Genomic DNA, 18,200 nt, shown 5'->3' with positions numbered 1-18,200 from the left:
GCCTTTTTATGTACCCTGGGGAGGAGCGAGGAGGATGTGTGTTGATATTGGCAAAGGTAGGAAACAAAGTAGGATTCCAATCATTTCAAGTAAATTAAATATAACCCTTGATTATGAAACGTATAACAGTCTTACCATAACCCCCCAAAAATAAATGGACTACATGACCAGTCAAAACTGTTCTGGGTCAAGAAAATAAATGCCAAGACTGTACTCAGACACAATACTCCGCTAATTGAGAAATGTTCTCATTTCACTCCCGTTTGGAGTTGTTGTCGAGTTGCTTACACATCATTGACTGATGTGACATGCTAACCAGTGAGATGTGTGAGTAAAATTGGGATAGCAGCAGCAGGTTATAACAAGCATGAGTCAGAGCCCCTCAGCTAATTGCCTGGCACTTGTCAATGACAAGCCCTCAGCCAACCATCTATGAAGTCATTTTTCTTAATTATGCTTTAATTGCTTTGTGAAATTACCTCTCAAGTCGAGCACCAACAAACTGTTCATGTTATTTACAGGCAATATATTATTAAATTAAAGGCCAAGGCTGTCAATGCAGTTACTAACATTTTAGCCATAAGGGTTAGGAAGTCCAAAAACAGAGAGAACTGAACTGGATGGTTGATGTTTTTTTTACCTGAGCAAGGGGTGGCGTTTGAGGACCATGACTGAAGTTGTACTAATATGGATGCCATTAAACATTTATACCAAGAGATTCACAGATTTTCTTTTGTGCACCACAGTAAGCATTTTTACCAAATAGGGAGAAGACATGTGGCTGGGAAAATGACAGCCTAATGACTGACCACATAACATATTCATTACTTTAACATTATAGAAAGAGAAGATCAAGAAACCAGACCCATCAATGTCACATTATGCACTCTGTTTATTTGGCTGAGAGTGATGTCACTTCCTCTCAGAAGGCCCAGAATGGGCACCTGCACTATGTCACAATTTTAACATGTTCGTCTTGCATAGCCAATTGCAATGGTAAATATTCTCTTGACTACAAAACACACAACGTCAGTATTTTGTACAAAGACATTCGGTTATTGTTGTGAGTATGTACAGTCAGGAGGAGTTCACCATTTTGTATAAGGGTTAACCTCTTGGAAAGAAGTAACAATGCCTTTTTTATTCCACCTACGTGTGTGCCATCCCAATCCCTCTCACAGTTTTACTCCTCGCCTGGGCTTGGTTCTGGAGGCAGTCCAAGGAGCATTTATGGATATTTGCTCACATAACTGCTTGTACAATGAAAAAAAATATCTCCAGTTATTCTCAGAGACAAATATTTACATTGCTAAGTCAATTCCAAATCTGATTCTCTTCCAATGGCAGTAGATAGGAATAGGCTGATCTAGGTCTGTGAAATCATCCCTAAAACAGAAAACAAAGACAAAGCTCAGCATCGGAGTCCAGTATGACAGACATGTTCAAATTGGTGGAGGAAGCCTAATGTGATTTCCAAGCTGAAATGATGCTTGCCACATAAGAACACAAACCACACAAGTCTTTTGGGTAAAACACAATTACACCGAAAAGTAATCGCACATGTTATTGACTTGAAAGTACATTGCTTTTATAACTAGCTTATGTTCCATCAATTGATCTACTGACCTTCAGGACCATGTCTGAGAACATCTTTAGGGGCCACATTTTTTCAACCATTGGGCTTAAGCGGTGGACAGATTAGGCCTGGGTTTGCGGTGAGTTAACACATCATATCCACAGGTCTTCTTCTTAGCAGTCTCATTTAGATATTCAAGACGTAGACCAAACATACTGAGGGCCTGTACGAATAAAAGTGATGTCGATGTGTTCCTTTATTGGGCCTGCATAATGACCTCCCTCCCCCCTCTGCTGTACTCTGGCTGAACACCCAGGGGGATGCTTTTGTATCAGACGTAACCAGTCAACCACATCCTCTGCAAGAGCTCTCTGCATATATACACTAGACTCGCTACACTTGTTTCGCTGCTCCCACACAGCAACCAGGAGCTCTTTAGGTAAGACCCAACTTTCATTAGCCGGCCGCAGTCTAGCCTGAAATTATTTCAACAAGCAACCTCATCTTTACTAGATGCTGTTCTTCCACTAACCATTGCAACTCCCTCCAAGTCTGAAGGTGACACCTGATCAATCACTAGGCAAGGTGTGTTATTGAGAGAAAATACTGACCATCACGTCCCTTCCCGTCTTTCTGAAAAACCCACTCGATCCCTCAACAACTACAGACCAGGACAGCTGGGGAAAAGAACACACAAAATGCATCATAACACACCATTCCACCGGTTGCGAACAAGTTCCTTAAAGTATGTGTGTGTTGTACGTGGATGTGTGATTGTGTGTGTGTGTAGTTGGGAGTGCAGAATCAATTTCACACGAGTGCATCAAGGAGACATGAGGCTGTGGCAGACATATTGAGCTGTCTATCAGCCTCTCTGTTTTGAGCCCCATCTGCAGGAACTTAATGCACTATTATGTCAACAGTGACTGAGGGGCCAACTATGTAAGACCTGTCTGGGTGATAATAGCCATTAGCAGGAAACCAGGCATTAGGAAAGTCACTAACCATGCCTCTGCAGATGACATCACCTCAGCTGATAACGAGAGCGGAGCTGTCCTCAGGGAGACAGCAGTATACTTTTACTATAAGAGAGGTTGCATAGATGCCATGGACATGGCACATTTAGGACTGAGAAATGTGGAACTTTGTACCTTAACAGTGGAAAGCTATCCAAAGTTGGTATAGGACCCTAAAGACCCTCAGCACTCAAGGCTAATGCACTAGGAAACGCCCAGAGAGAATTGCATAGTCACTATACACGTTCCTCCCGATCTCTCAAGTCCCTAACCGACGTAACTTGTGGTCTCTGATGGTCTCATAGTTGCATTCTACACCAATGTAACAAATTATGATATGGGGAATGATCCTTCCTCTGACCTCATGATGGACAATAACAGGTGCCGTACATGAAAGGCCTATGAAAACCCTCAATCAGGCCCCCACATATGCAAAGAAATTAACACCCCTGAACTCAGAGGAAATGTTTCCAAAACAAAGGGTTTCACCAAATTCCTACAATATATTCTGTTGTGAGTTATCAATATTCTTAGTTCATGTTTAATGAATACATTAATACACTGTTCCAGAAACAGAATACGTAAAAGAAAAACACATAATTTCATAGTTGAACATTCAACCAAAGACTCCCTAGAATGTTGTTGGAGGGAATGTACTCAGAATATTGAACTAATAGGGCTTAGAGGAACCTTATCCCCTGGAAATGTTGTTTGTAGGGTACTGAGCAAAGTAGGCCAGCATGTATGGTAACCTCATTCTACGCTTATTAACAAAGCTTGGTCGAGGTTCGCTGTACAGGCTTGGTAGATTTGAGTGGACAAAATGGATCTCCATCTGATACCAGAACAAATGGCAACATACCCAGATATCTACTGGTGTTTATCAGTAAGGGAGAAAATACACCCCAAATCTGCTTGTCAATACATCTCTGTTCTTCTTGACACCTTGTGACTTGTAGTGTGTCCGGCTCACCCTCAGCGATATTGTGACTCCTAATCCTTTGTCATTGTAGCAACGCCTGCTAAGACTAGAGGGATCTATTAGCCAAGATCAGTAATTACTGTATTTTGTGTCAGTGACCGTACTTGCTAACATTAAAACTAACCAATCCATCAAACAATTACTGTATTGCATATTGGATATGGCCACTCAGGGTATGGCCTAGTTGTGATTTGTTTGATTCAGGCATATTTGGAATGGTTGTGTTACCATGCGCATTCTCAGAAGCCCTCTAGAAAATGAAACAAACAGATGTTCTGAGCTTAGTATTCCTAGGTGTAATTATTTAAGGCTCTTGTCCAGCATGTTTGGTTTCCTTGTCATGTCATCTTTCGTTTCTCCAGATCTCTGATAGGATTCAAGAGAACTCATTGCTGTTATCCCGTCATGATACAGTGTGTAGAACAATATTCCCAAGATCACCCCTAGAGGAGCTAGAAACTAGATTTGGCCTCGAAATTTGGCCTCCATAGTGTCTTTGGACAAGTAAACCACCCAGTAGACCATGTTGAAGGCTCCGAAGGACACTGGGAACAGGATGCGAGCGTACTTATCGATTTTACTGGTCCCGCCCATACCGGTGGTGGTCGGCTGGGAGCATGGCGACTGCTTGGGCTCATTTTTACCCATCAGTTGAATGTGCTCCAGTCTAGGTCCTAGGAGGTCCTGGAGGGAGGAGTCAGCAGTGGGCTGGCTCTGATTGGCTGGTATTGTCGGGGTGGTGGGTGGAGCCGGGGGCGTGTTCTTGACGGACAGGGTGGTGAAGGAGGTGTTCGGTAGGCTGGCAGGGCCGGGGCTGGAGTGGGGTAGGATGATGGTGTCCCCAGTCGACCCCGTGGATGAAGACGATTGGCCAGACTGGGGTTGTCTCCTGGTTACCCCTGTAGCTGCTGTGCTGTATGACTCAGCTTTCTGGATGTCTTGCTGGGACATATAGTTCATCCGTTTGCGAAGGTTCCCATTGGTATCCGGGTTATGCTGTGGAGGAGGAAAAATAAGCAAAAAACCCATATTGCAGTGAACTGTGCAACAACAAGAGCACACACCTTGAAGAGGAGACATTTGACTGAAATTAGACATTCACTTAATTCTTTGTGGTAAGGTAAAATATGACAATGGTATTGTGCTGATAAATATGAACTATATAGAACTCTCTGTGCAAGAGGACTATCAGGATAAAACAGCCAGAAACCTCCCATTCTAAACTTGGCCTATGGGCCTGAATATGACTGGCTTACTTTAGTTTGTATGGTAGAATAACCCAGCTCAAAGACATTATTTGGGTAGGTTTTCGGTAATTTCACACAAACTTATGTCACAAGCACTGTTCCATGGGGTGGTGTGGCAGTACAGTAAAACATCAAAAGAGCTCATCTCCTGAGAGCAATCATAGTATTTCAACCCCAGTAGAGGGCGCTGCTGCACTCTAACCACAGCCTCACCAGTAATAAATCCCCCACTGACTCCCAATGGAATGTGTCTAAACAGCTAACCATATGGCCTCCTGTCTGAGAGATGTGAGGCAGAGAACGGGGGATTCTAGGCTAAGTTTGACAACACTATGGCTGGAAGGTAAGGCTTAGAAAAATCTGCGCCACATCAATATACGCCACAGGTCCTAATGCCGAGCAGATTTCCCCACTGGGGCTGGGGCCACGGCTCTCTAGGAAAAGAGGCATCTGAAACCTATATACACACACACACACGTGACCCGGCTGTGTTGCCGTGGCAACCTGCTAATCCATTGATGTGCCGTTGTCACTAAACTGCTTTCAGGCGAGATTATTCCACACGAGGATTTGAGATCCACAGAGAAACTAACTAAGTCTTCGGGCCACAAAGGGGGAATGTATGGCTGTTTTCTGGTGGGAATCAGCCATCAAATCAACAGTTGGACTGTGACGCAAGAAATGTAACACCGCACAATGTAATGCCCTAAAATGTAGGATTGTGTTCTTACTACAGTAGGCCTGTGTTTGACAGATCACATGTATGGAGTAATGAATTCAATAAAAACATGTTTGGTCAAACCCCATTACACACGCTTTAGGCACGCATATGCTTTCAAGAGAACAGATTGTAAAATGCTGAACAACAACATGTTTGCGTCACATTGCAACTATAGGTCAATTATTATTATTACTATTTAACACGTTACCCATTCTATAACGCATGTCTTCAAAACACGTGTATCTTAAAATGCTGGAGAGTCTTTTTTTAATCACAAGAAAGCAAGCACATGTAGGACATTCAGAGCATATTTAGAATTTTTAGGGATAATATTGCTAAGCCTCTGCGCTGGATTACAAATGGCGTGCATTGATCTAAGCAGACAGCTGTACTCTAAACAGGCCAAACTTAATGTGTGTTCACCATTTACTATTGTTATTAGGCCTTCAGGAAGTGAATCGTCATCATGCTTCTTGCTCATGCTATCATGGAGAGCAAGTGAGAGAGAGAAAGAGGGGTACAAAGACAGAGCGGTACAGAGAAAGAGGGGGGGCGAGATACTTCAAACTATCAATGATAAAGTAACTTTCAGTTATAGTATTGTCTGACATTTCCAATGCATTTCTTTGAATGGGTGATCACCATGTGATTCATGAAATGCCAGTCATTGTAAACGCTTCTTTAATTCTCATCTGTCACAAAAGAGTCTTTAAAGCAAATCGGAAAGTTTGAAAAACATGGCCTTTCAATATCGCTGATATTTTAGACTTGAATTGAATCTCCATTTGATGAGATTAGCAAACAAATTAGCAAGGGGAGTGCACACGGCAGTCTCTGAGGGGTAAAGGGAATGAAAATAAGTCTTAAGTCTCACCTGCAGAACTTCCTCCATATCCTTCACTTTCACTGGGGTTGTTTGGGGGGCCGGTGGGCATTTTGCCGGCTTCCTTTTCAGTCTCTCCATCTCCGCGTTGGTAAAGTAGTTGACGGCAGCGAACTCGATGAGGGCGGAGAAGACAAAGGCAAAACACACGGCAATAAACCAGTCCATGGCGGTGGCGTAGGAGACCTTGGGGAGGGAGTGGCGCGCGCTGATGCTCAACGTGGTCATGGTCAAGACTGTGGTGATGCCTGAAAATGAGAAAAAGTTTAACCTTGGCTGTAGTCAAAATAATACAAGTTACATCAACACACTAAACTAATACAACTAAAACAGTAGGCCTAACCGTCCTCTATATCAGAATGACTCAAACCTTTCCTCAGGGACCCCCAGCTGTTCAATGTATTGAACTAGCACACCTGATTCAACTGATCAACTAATCATCAATCACATAACTAATTGAATCAGGTGTGCTAGTTCAGGTCTACAACTTCTTAGAAAATCTATGAAAATGATTTAGAAAATGCAGCACACAAAGCAATGCATGACAGCCTTAATGCTAAATATGAAAAATAGGAAACGGAATGTTTGTGACACTAGAATGACCTGTAAACCTCCAGTCGATGACCTATTGACCTTTGCTTCCAATGCGTTCCCTCTTAATGAGATTGCCCTAGCGACCCCGTAGCATACCTACTTTCCCTCCTCTCTAATTCCCTTTTAAACAATAACCAATCCGACCTGCGCCAAGGATCATACCATTACAATAACTGGGGAGTTACAATAAACTTGTAGGTCACATGTCCTTGGGATTATTAGCAAATAGCTATAAATGTGATTTAGTGAAAATCACCTTTATGTTAGAGATATGACACAATATGTACCGCCAGGCCACCTGCTCTGACGTGACTCGCAGCATAATTATGTGTCTAAACTCAGCCGACCACTGGACGATTCTGTAATGTATGATTCCGAGGATGAAATATCCAGAGGTAGATATTAGCTTTAATATTAGGATATTAGTTCATATTCGTGTCTTTCATTGGGTTAATTGGTGAGATCAGAGGCACAATCGTTCTTGATACAGATTAACGAGGTGTGGCTGATTTTAATCCAATTTTTGAATAATGCCTGTTTCTATTGGAACCCCTTCCTTTTTAATTCCTTATCTTGTGACACATTGTTAAGATTAGAACGCATTGCTTTGGAGTTGCTTGGATTAGCACAGAATGGGTCTTATTGCTTTAAAATTGCTTGGATTAGGACAGAATGGGTCTCATTGATTTAGGTTGCTTGGATTAGGACAGAATGGGTCTCATTGCTATAAAATTGCTTGGATTCGGACAGAATGGATCTCATTGCTTTAATGAAGGTTTCTTGGATTGGAACAGAATGGTTAACATGACCAGTGCATGTTCAAGAGGCGGAGCCAGTTTCATTAGCCTGGTCCCAGATCTCATTGTGCTGTTTTGCCAACCCCTATGGCCTTTGTCATGCCAGACATTGATTGGACAAACATATCTGAGACCAGGCTAGTTTTATATGACGTCAATGTCAAATTCACCAGACAATAACACATTGAGCCTCCAGGGGGAGCTTTGCTAATCATCCCTCAAGTCAATGTCTTTTTTCCCTCCTCTACAACCATTATATGTGCCAGGCTTGGAGTCACAGAGTCAGAAAATGGAACGTTATATCGTGGGAAGAGGAGAGAAGGGAAGAAAATTCCAGTCAGCCTGTACGTTAGTGCACACTCCCACACACACGCGAGAGACGAGAGAGTACTGTAACAGCCCCACAGCCCGGGGGATTGGCCAATGCAACAATATTTATGTTCCCACGACACCCTCCTGTCACATATTGGACAGTTTCATTAGCTTGCCATTGAGACGGGAGGGGACTGAGGGGATGCATTGGGGCGTTGTGTGAATCAATGTGGCTGTGGAATAACACACACTGGCCTCTACAGCTGCTGAGATATGAGTAGAACCCATTGAGTCAGCGATATGTGTCCCTGAAAGAAAGTCAGCGGGCTAAATGAATAGGCCCTCAGATGAAACAGACGCAGTAACCAACATCATGTGGAGTAGCATGTAACAAAGTGCCAAAAGTGGGTGCTCATAAAGAAATGTATATTTCCATCAACACATGCAAGAGCAAAAAGCAATTACCTTCTCATGACATTAAACCTACTGTATTTTCAACTACCAACCCCACTGGATCAGCCAAAACAGTAACCCCCCCCCCAAAAAAAAAAATATATCCTCCAATTATTTTACAGTGGTGCCCATGAAAGTCACACATCCTCATAGACACCCATATAACAAACACCCCAGTAATCATCCATATAACCAACACCCCTGCAATCACCCACATAACCAACACACATGCAATAACCCATATAAACAACACCCCAGCAATCACTCACATAACCAACACACCAGCAATCACCCATTTAACAAACACTCCAGCAAGCACCCACATAACCAACACACCAGCAAGCACCCATATAACTAACACACCATCAATCACCCATATAAACAACACCCCAGTAATCATCCATATAAACAACACCCCAGCAATCACCCATATAAACAACACCCCAGCAATCACCCATATAAACAACACCCCAGTAATCATCCATATAAACAACACCCCAGTAATCATCCATATAAACAACACCCCAGTAATCATCCATATAAACAACACCCCAGTAATCATCCATATAAACAACACCCCAGTAATCACCCATATAAACAACACCCCAGTAATCATCCATAACAACACCCCAGTAATCATCCATATAAACAACACCCCAGTAATCATCCATATAAACAACACCCCAGTAATCATCCATATAAACAACACCACAGTAATCACCCATATAAACAACACCCCAGTAATCATCCATATAAACAACACCCCAGTAATCATCCATATAAACAACACCCCAGTAATCATCCATATAAACAACACCCCAGTAATCACCCATATAAACAACACCCCAGCAATCACCCATAAAACCAACACCCCAGCAATCATGCATAAAACCAACACCCCAGCAATCATCCATAAAACCAACACCCCAGCAATCATCCATAAAACCAACAGCCCAGTAATCACCCATATAACCAACATCCCAGCAATCACCCACATAACCAACACCCCAGCAATCACCCACATAACCAACACCCCAGCAATCATCCATAAAACCAACACCCCAGCAATCATCCATAAAACCAACACCCCAGTAATCACCCATATAACCAACATGCCAGCAATCAATATTGAAGAAATAGAAGAAGCTAGCAGGAGGACAACAGTACACTTCAGAAACCACTGACCTTACATTACTCAGCCACGTGCACTAGATTTCTTCCATACTAAACGGACCCTATCCTACACAGCTAATCCTTTACAACCAGGCATGGAATTGAAGGATTTTGGGCACTGGCCAGCCAGGCTAGTAGACAGCAATTTTTATTAGCCCGTGTCCAAAATCTGTGCTATGGGATATTTCAAAAGAGAAAAATGGTACTAACCGACAGGCTAGTTTGGCTCATTTTCTATTAGTCCCGTCTAAAAAGTACTAGTCTCAAGATAGCTAAAATTCTATCCATGTCTACAACTCACTAAAAAAAATCCAGGAGAGGTTAATTAAGTGCTAAAGTTAATTTCAGTTCAGCAAACTAAATGGGCATGAAAAAGAATAAGACTGAAGACTATAATACAAGAAATGGATACTCAATTATGCAATACAGAAATGCAGATTTACACAGAGCACTTGTAAAAGTCTGATTACGCAACGAAGGGAAAGGTGGTGTGGAATTGATAGGAGACCAGGCAAACAGACAGAGGATATGTGATGAACATCTGGTAAAGTACACTAATTCCATGAAAGGTGCACAAGGTTCCCAGCTTAAAGGTGTACTCTTTCATTTCTGACTCCACCCACATTGGGGACTGAACACTTCTGTTTCTGTACAAGTGGGCATATTGGCAAATGCAACTGCCAATTTGATGGATAACAAAAATAGAAGTATAACACACATTTCATTAAGCGTAGACCTTAATAGATGTGGGAGAGGCTAAAGACAGAACGTTGAATGCTCTGGCTACACAGCTACAAAAAATGGAGACAGAGACGACACAGAAGAGGCACTTCCCTCTTCACATTTGCATCTTCTCAGCCTCTCAACAGACGTATTCTACAGAATGGCGGGATTTGTGAGTAATACTTACCGAAGACTGTTCGAGCCGGGACCGATTCCTTATTTATCCAGAAGGACACTTGGGAGAGGATTACTGTCATGATGCAGGGGATATACGTCTGAATCATGAAGTAGCCCATTTTCCGCTTCAAGTGGAAGTGCACTGTCATCACCACGTATTCACCTGGCGGATAGCCATAGATATCACAGTTGATTAGTTCATGACTGGCATGAGACAATGAGTAAGAGGACAGGAAATAATGGACTCCTGGTAGCATGGGGTTTTTATTGTGTCTTCTCTGTTCTCTTAGGTACATGGTGTCAAACAGTTATTTGGACAAAGACACTGTAGGGAAAACATTCCAAACCCAAGTAAGAACTGATGAAGAAATGTAAATGATTATTAACAAAGAATGGCATCACCATCATCAGAGTTGGGGATATCAACTATATCTAACCAATGGTAAGTAGCTTTTCACCAGCCCATCATACCTGTGATTGACTTGACCTCTTCACTACTGACAGTGTGGCCAATGAGATCGTACTGCACTAGGCTGGAGGATTCTGGGGGGAACCTCCACTGAATACTGTGGTCCTTTGGTCCAGGTATAGATCATCTCTGTTTTAGGGTATGCATCTGAGGGTGGAGAAGGAAAAGATTTGGATTAAACTCTCAAGTGGTGGGGGGGGGGGGGGGGGGGGGGTTGAGGCCAATTCTAAATTGTAGAGTGAGACAGAGAGAGAGGAGAGGATGAATTATAGGATAGAGAGAATGTCACTGAAAGAATGACTACTGTAAGCCGGTGACATCCTCTTCATAACTCTAAGCTCTGTGGACATGAGAAATGAGAAAATCTCCCCCATTTAGTCAGGTGATCACAATGCATTTGAAAGAGACATATTGACGTGATGGTGAAAAGTCCAGTCACACATGATTTCCCCACTTGATCTGCACTTCACTCACTGACTTAATACATGCAAATGTTGAAGATCACCTCAAATGGTACACTCTCTGGATTTTCAGATATCTTTTCCTCACAATTTGATTGAACATGAGTAGTACAATAGCAATAGCAATAAGTTGGCTTTTAAACAAACTACCCGGTCTCACAAGCTCTTTGGTACAATGTTTTTGCATATCCACCGTTGCAACGATGTTGCAAAAACAGTGAAATGTGACATGAGAGTTCCTATAAGACAGGGCTGAAAGAAAAACGAGAACACAAGCTTGGGTTTATGTTAGGGTCTGTCTCCGGCTACGCCCCCTTACGTTGTTCTCATTTGCCGTTTCCCACAGGGGACTCGAAGTCGGCAGGACACCAACTGCGCCGGGGAAATGGGCCAGCTGGGGCATGTTGTGGAGCAGAAAGCTGCGTGGCGCTCCGACACACACCAGCTCTGGAGAGAACCGGAATAGGTCTGAGCTAACCAGGGGCGAGGAGAGGGATTCTGACCTTTACACCATCGGGTCCAACATCTACTTCCCTGACTCTGGGCCAGGATGGGAGGATGGGATGGGAGGATGGGAAGGTACTATCTTAAACCAAGAGTAATGTGACAGAATGATAACAGAGGAATCTGTTTTGTCCTCTACCTCTACAATGTCACAATTGCTGATAACAGATTGGTGGAGGATTGGGAAGTGCATGTTAAAACCATCCTTCATTCCTCCTCCTTTCTTTAGTTTTCCCCCCAGCAGATGTTATCTTAAATCACTGCTGTTTTCTGACAAGAAAGAAGGCTCATTGGAGAGATCCTTTCATCAGAGATAAGTCACTGTTTTGCTGACCTCTCATTATGAATAATAGTGCTGACTTTGGGTTTCTTTGTTCTGTTTTTGGTACAAAAAGAATGTAATGTATTATTAGCATTTTAGTCAGAAAAGTAATTACTTCTCACTCTGGGAATATGTCTGAAATCCTCAAATATGACAAAGCTGGAAGAATTTGACAATTCATATGGTAATGGTATTACAATAGAATGGTATATTTTTCTAACCCAATTAGTCAACTTCATTTATGTGACGAACTGGGACAGATTTAGTGCATTGAAGTATAAATAGGTTTTTTAAAAACATTCCATCCACATAAATGAATTGAGACGAAGGACAAATGAGTTTACTATGAAAGCATGTAAGCACGTAAACAGTGTCAGGTTTAAGATCTACTAAGAAACAGTACAAGTGGATTTGCTTTGGGGTGTATGTCAATAAATACACAGTGTTCCCGAAGTATGCATGTCATCAGAACAAGGACTAAGAACCACTTCATCAAGTCGCTCCTGATACAGTATTAGAATAGACAGTGTCATATCATACTTACAGCTTCCAAACTTGAGAGGGCATGCATGTCCATCCATGGGGAAGTCAACCAGCTTCATGGGACACTCTGCACTGATAGTCAACCTATTGGGGACACATAAACCCAAACATATTAGAACCAATGGGAGTTGGAGAGAGTTGGGACCCGTCTAAACAGAACTCAAACACGCATCATATCTATACAGTGGGGCCCTACTTTTATGATGGATACTGTAGGTAGGCTGAATAGCACTTAGCATTGTAACACTGGCATGCTGGGTAAGCATCAGGGTGTAAAGCATTTTGGCAAATGTATTACCTCATGGTGTAAAGAATGGTGCCGTTCTTCATAATGCGGAATAGCCTGTTGGGGGCAGTCATGTTGTGGGCCACAGACTTCTTGCCATTCCTGAAGAAGGTGTCTGGAGTCCACACATTGGAGACCATCATGTTGTTGAGGCGGAGGATCTCGATAGGCCCCTCATACCTCAGCCTCCTGTCCATCCATGTCTGTCTGAAGAACACGTCCATGGTGTACTCCTGAGGAAGCAAAAGACAGAAATTGGCAAATGTCAGAAATAAACAGTTATGTTTGGGACTTCATTCTTATATGAAAAGATAAGTGCATGGTCAGTCAAACTTATTTTCGGGTACTCATCTGTTTCAAATTCTTGATTTGGTACATACCATTTCAACATCAGAGACAGGCCCGAAACTTGTCACATAAATGTCTGTTTTCACCTCTGTCACTGGACCTATTGAGAGAACAATTGAATCAGCTTCACAATACCTAGAATATCCTAGGCATATCTCATTACAGCCCCAATAGACCTTAGACTAGTAGTTCTGGTTTGCTAGTCCACCCTTTAAGCATCAACCCTCATTTGACCTGTATTCACCTGTAGGCCTGGAATAATATGTAAAACATGAAACCCCAGAAACAGCCTAAAATGGGCCAAACGTTGGGTTGGTAGTGCTGTGTGGATGTGTGCCAAAACGACTAACCCAAATAGCCGGCAATGCCCTGTATGCAATAGTCTATAGCTTATGACTACCTAACAACCTGCACCAGTTTTTAAGCATGCATATAATGGAATGCAAAATAGCTAAATAGGTTTAAAACATAAACCTCTGGGACAAGCCGATCAGTATCTAACCTATGCTATGCACACTTGAAGGGTGAGTTCTGAAGTTTTACGCGCCCTGAGTTGGAATATTTTTTAGGGTTGAGTTGAAGAGCGTAGCTTAAGGTATTTTCAAGCACAACGACATGCATGTCAGATGTCATTGCTGTAGGCCTAATGAACGATAAAGAGGTTACTTCTCGTTAAATGCATAGTCTTTAAACGTGCGTCTGATACTTTGAGCTCGTGGAGGATTTGACAGACACGAAAAGTACATCTGCACTCTTTCTACTTAAATTGTGCATTAAGCGGCTTTTTCCACAGCGATTACATAACTAAACTCGCTTAAACATTTGAAGGTAGCATACCGTTTTCAGTCGGACATAAGAGTCAAAGCAGTGAATATAAGGAAGTGTTAATTCAATTCATGATGACCAGCTTTTGAAACATGGAATGTCGTTGTACATCTGTGCGAGGTAGTGCTCGTAACTCAGTAGAGCAACATGTTTCACTTGAAACAGTATTGAACAGCTCTGGTTGAAAAATGCAATGCAATTTTGATCGCAACCTCATACCCTATCTAAACTATTCAATAGCATTGGCACAATAGTGATAATAATTATCGACCATCTCTGAGCCACGTAGAAACTCATTCAACAGCCGAAAACGGTCACTGCTTCAGATAGGTACCTACCACCAAATCCAGGTCGCAGTCTGTTGTCATACCCGTCCAGTAGTCGGTCTAAAATGCGTGTGAAATTCTCGGGATATATTCTCTCATCCTTTTTTATCGTTCCAGATATTCTCTTTACACTGAAAAACGACACACATAATCAAAACAGTTTGTTATCGTTAAAGACAGCAGCTTCCCCGATGCCCAGACTATGGATGACAAAATTGGGAGTCACAACCATATGACACAGTTTGAGCACTTTTGGATGTCAGCACCTAGAGTCTTCAGGACCATGGACAGCGGCACCAGAGCAGCTCGCGCCAATCTAACAGGAGAAAATCACCCCCCCCAGATCATGTATTTTAGAAACTCACCAAGCAGTCAGGCAGAAAAGGTAGAAGAGAGTCGAAATATAACTGGGGTACATCGCAGTCACCATCTCCTTCTTGGCAGAAACCATCGTTGCATGCCATACTTTAAGCCTCTTCACATCTCCCTTAGGTAAATGTCTTGTCCCAAGGAACGATTAAAGCCAGAGAGACAGAGAGAGCGGAACGGCACAAAAGCAACTCCAGCAGCATCTCCCGTTATCTCTCTCTTGCCAGGGGAAAAAAGCCCGTGCCAGCGGAGCATCTGAACGCGCGTACCTTTCAGGCTGTCGCTCGATGACTTAACCAAACACCTTCTTCTCTCAGTTGTTGGCATCCATCCACCAGTCCAGTATGTATGCTCTCCCCCAGTCTCACACCATCGTTTGACTTGAGAGATGAATAGAATAGACGTGCACGGTGCACTGTTCTGCGCTGAAATTTTGTATGGCAAAATTGTATTGTGCGTCTGCCGCGCAATACATCCAGTGGTGAGACCAACAGCTTTCAAATCAGGATGTGACTGCTTGTATGTAGTTACACCCTCGCCCCAAAGCTATGGTGACAAAATTGCTGTTAAACTTTTTCATTGAGAGCGGACCATATGCTAAGCCATATACGCTGAGAAAAAAAAACAAATATGACTGTGTGTGTGTGTGCGTGTGTGTATGTCAAATATTCAGTGCAAAATAAAAAAATTCTGCATCAGTCCATCAGTCCATCACTTCACTTTATCTAAAGCAATTGATGAGACTCAAGGAGTCATGTTGCTTGTGGAAGACTGCATTCTAGATTCAAATGGGTCAGTCTCGTCGCAATATGCAATCACACACACACGTGGACGCACGCACGCACACAGGTAGAGTAGAGGAACTGGGACAAGCCGCATGCTGCTTCACAGATTTCTCTGGACCTGAGATAGGAACTTCAGAGAGACAGTGTATGTGTGTGTGTGTGTGTGTGTGTGTGTGTGTGTGTGTGTGTGTGTGTGTGTGTGTGTGTGTGTGTGTGTGTGTGTGTGTGTGTGTGTGTGTGTGTGTGTGTGTGTGTGTGTGTGTGTGTGTGTGTGTGTGTGTGTGTGTGTGTGTGTGTGTGTGTGTGTGTGTGTGTGTGTGTGTGTGTGTGTGTGTGTGTGTGTGTCCTAAATCTTAACCGGTAGAGGAAACGTGTGTGTGTGTGCCCAGGTCCGTGTGTGTGTGCCTGTGCCCCTCTGAGCCTATGCACCTGAAGGTGGGGTGTGGGTAAAATCCCTGCTCTGCAACCAGACAGAACATAACTGTCTAGGCTCTTACACAGTACTGGCTTTAACAGAGGAGAAGCTAATTAGAACTCTGTTTGTTGGGAGTCTGAACAATGTGCTGGCAACACAGGAGGTTGATTTGGAGCTGGAAATGTGCACCCAATGAACAGTCAGCGTGAACCTGGTACAGTATGCATCCCAAATGGTACCCTATTCTCTACATAGTGCACTTATTTTAGTCTAGTCAAAAGTAGTGCACTTTATAGGGAAAGTAGTGCACCACATAAAGAATAGGGTGCCATTTAGGATGCAGCCCTGGAATCATGTGGTAACAGCAGTTCCCTATGTTCTACCCACAACCCTCCCACCCACCTTAGTCCACCCACAACACACTGAAGCATCACTGCTTTCTTTGTGGGGGATGAGTAATGCACATGCTCTTTATGGGGAGGGCTTTGTTCCAACTATAACACCTTATGTATGGTATTCAATTAGAATATGTATGTTTCACATGAGGACTCTGGGTATGTACAGAAAAGAATTGGACATATATGTAACAGTATTCATAAATGTATGCAATGGAATGTCTTAAAGTGTTTTAGTAAAAATACATGTAAAGCTTTTTATGCTATCTTGACCTTTCATAGTCTAACCTGACCTCTGTCTTAGAGAGGACAACATGTATTGTAGCCTTCAAATAAGGGATGTTGTTTTAGTCTTAATTAAGATAATAATGTGCTGCTTTACAACGAGGACAGGACGGTGATGGAAAAAATCAACATATTTTACTCTGTCTGTGTGTGTGTGTGTGTGTGTGTGTGTGTGTGTGTGTGTGTGTGTGTGTGTGTGTGTGTGTGTGTGTGTGTGTGTGTGTGTGTGTGTGTGTGTGTGTGTGTGTGTGTGTGTGTGTGTGTGTGTGTGTGTGTGTGTGTGTGTGTGTGTGTTTGGTAGTCCACGTCCCAGGACTCCTTGAAACAGGTTATCTTGCTCTGTAAGATATATACCCTGCAGCAAGTTTACTGCTATGATAACCTAGTTTCTCACCTGTGTGTGTGTGAGCGTGCCCATGTGTGCGAATACATGTTTGAGTGTGAGCATGTGTACAGTACGTGCAGGCGTGTGTGTAGGTTTGTGTGTGGTGTGTGAGTGGCTATAAGACTGGGTTTGTGTGTGTGTACATCCATGCTAAAATATGCTGGTTTAAAACCTAAATACCTGAAGAAAATAACAAAAATATTTGAATGATAACATTTTGCTCATATCCAGACATTTTCCTGACATGCTCAGTCAGTATCCCCTCAAATACAGATTTACAGTAAATGATGGTATTTTAACAGAAAACGAAGCCATACAAATGCCATTGTAGCTGTATGTTAAGCATGTCATTGTGTGTAATTGTTTTAGGTCATTGCGTTGAGTACACAGAATGTAATGGGCAGGTAGAGAGAGAAAGCAGCCCCTTTGCACTGGGGCTGGGATTGATGATGCTACACGGCGGTGTTGGCACATGAACCCAATGAGTCAGAACCGTGAGTCAAGCTGTCTAGTAATCACACCCCAGCCAATCTTAGCTAAACAGAGGCACGTCAAGCATAGGGAAAGAGATACCATGAAAGATGCAGCGTTTTACCTTCCACTGCATCAATGCCTAGGTGTTTGACTGAGTGAACAATTATTGATAGTCATCTTCCTCACCATCATCATCATCAGTTAAAGCCTTGCTGTTTATGTTTCTTGCTATTTTAGGCTTCTTATGCATTTCATAATGTGACGACATATTTAACAAAGTGACAAAGGTAAATCCCCAAACTTAGCACAAGCCCATAAGCTTTGAAAACAGCTGGCTGATATCTCAATAGAGCC

At 42.7% G+C, this 18,200-nt stretch overlaps 1 protein-coding gene across 1 annotated transcript; it reads right to left on the bottom strand.

Moving 5' to 3' along the window:
• Positions 1-2,253: 2,253 nt before the first annotated feature.
• Positions 2,254-15,725, bottom strand: gabra4 (gamma-aminobutyric acid type A receptor subunit alpha4). Its single transcript, XM_046296613.1, is given in 10 exon segments — positions 2,254-4,570; positions 6,417-6,673; positions 10,665-10,817; positions 11,126-11,204; positions 11,206-11,270; positions 12,955-13,037; positions 13,252-13,472; positions 13,620-13,687; positions 14,751-14,869; positions 15,104-15,725. Coding segments are annotated over 10 exon segments (1,668 nt in total). The 5' UTR covers positions 15,190-15,725; the 3' UTR covers positions 2,254-4,033.
• Between the last annotated feature and the right edge of the window lie 2,475 nt (positions 15,726-18,200).

The sequence above is a fragment of the Oncorhynchus gorbuscha genome, linkage group LG13 (assembly GCF_021184085.1).
Source record: "Oncorhynchus gorbuscha isolate QuinsamMale2020 ecotype Even-year linkage group LG13, OgorEven_v1.0, whole genome shotgun sequence".
Lineage (NCBI taxonomy): Eukaryota > Metazoa > Chordata > Actinopteri > Salmoniformes > Salmonidae > Oncorhynchus > Oncorhynchus gorbuscha.
This window is presented reverse-complemented; position numbering and strand designations above follow the sequence as displayed.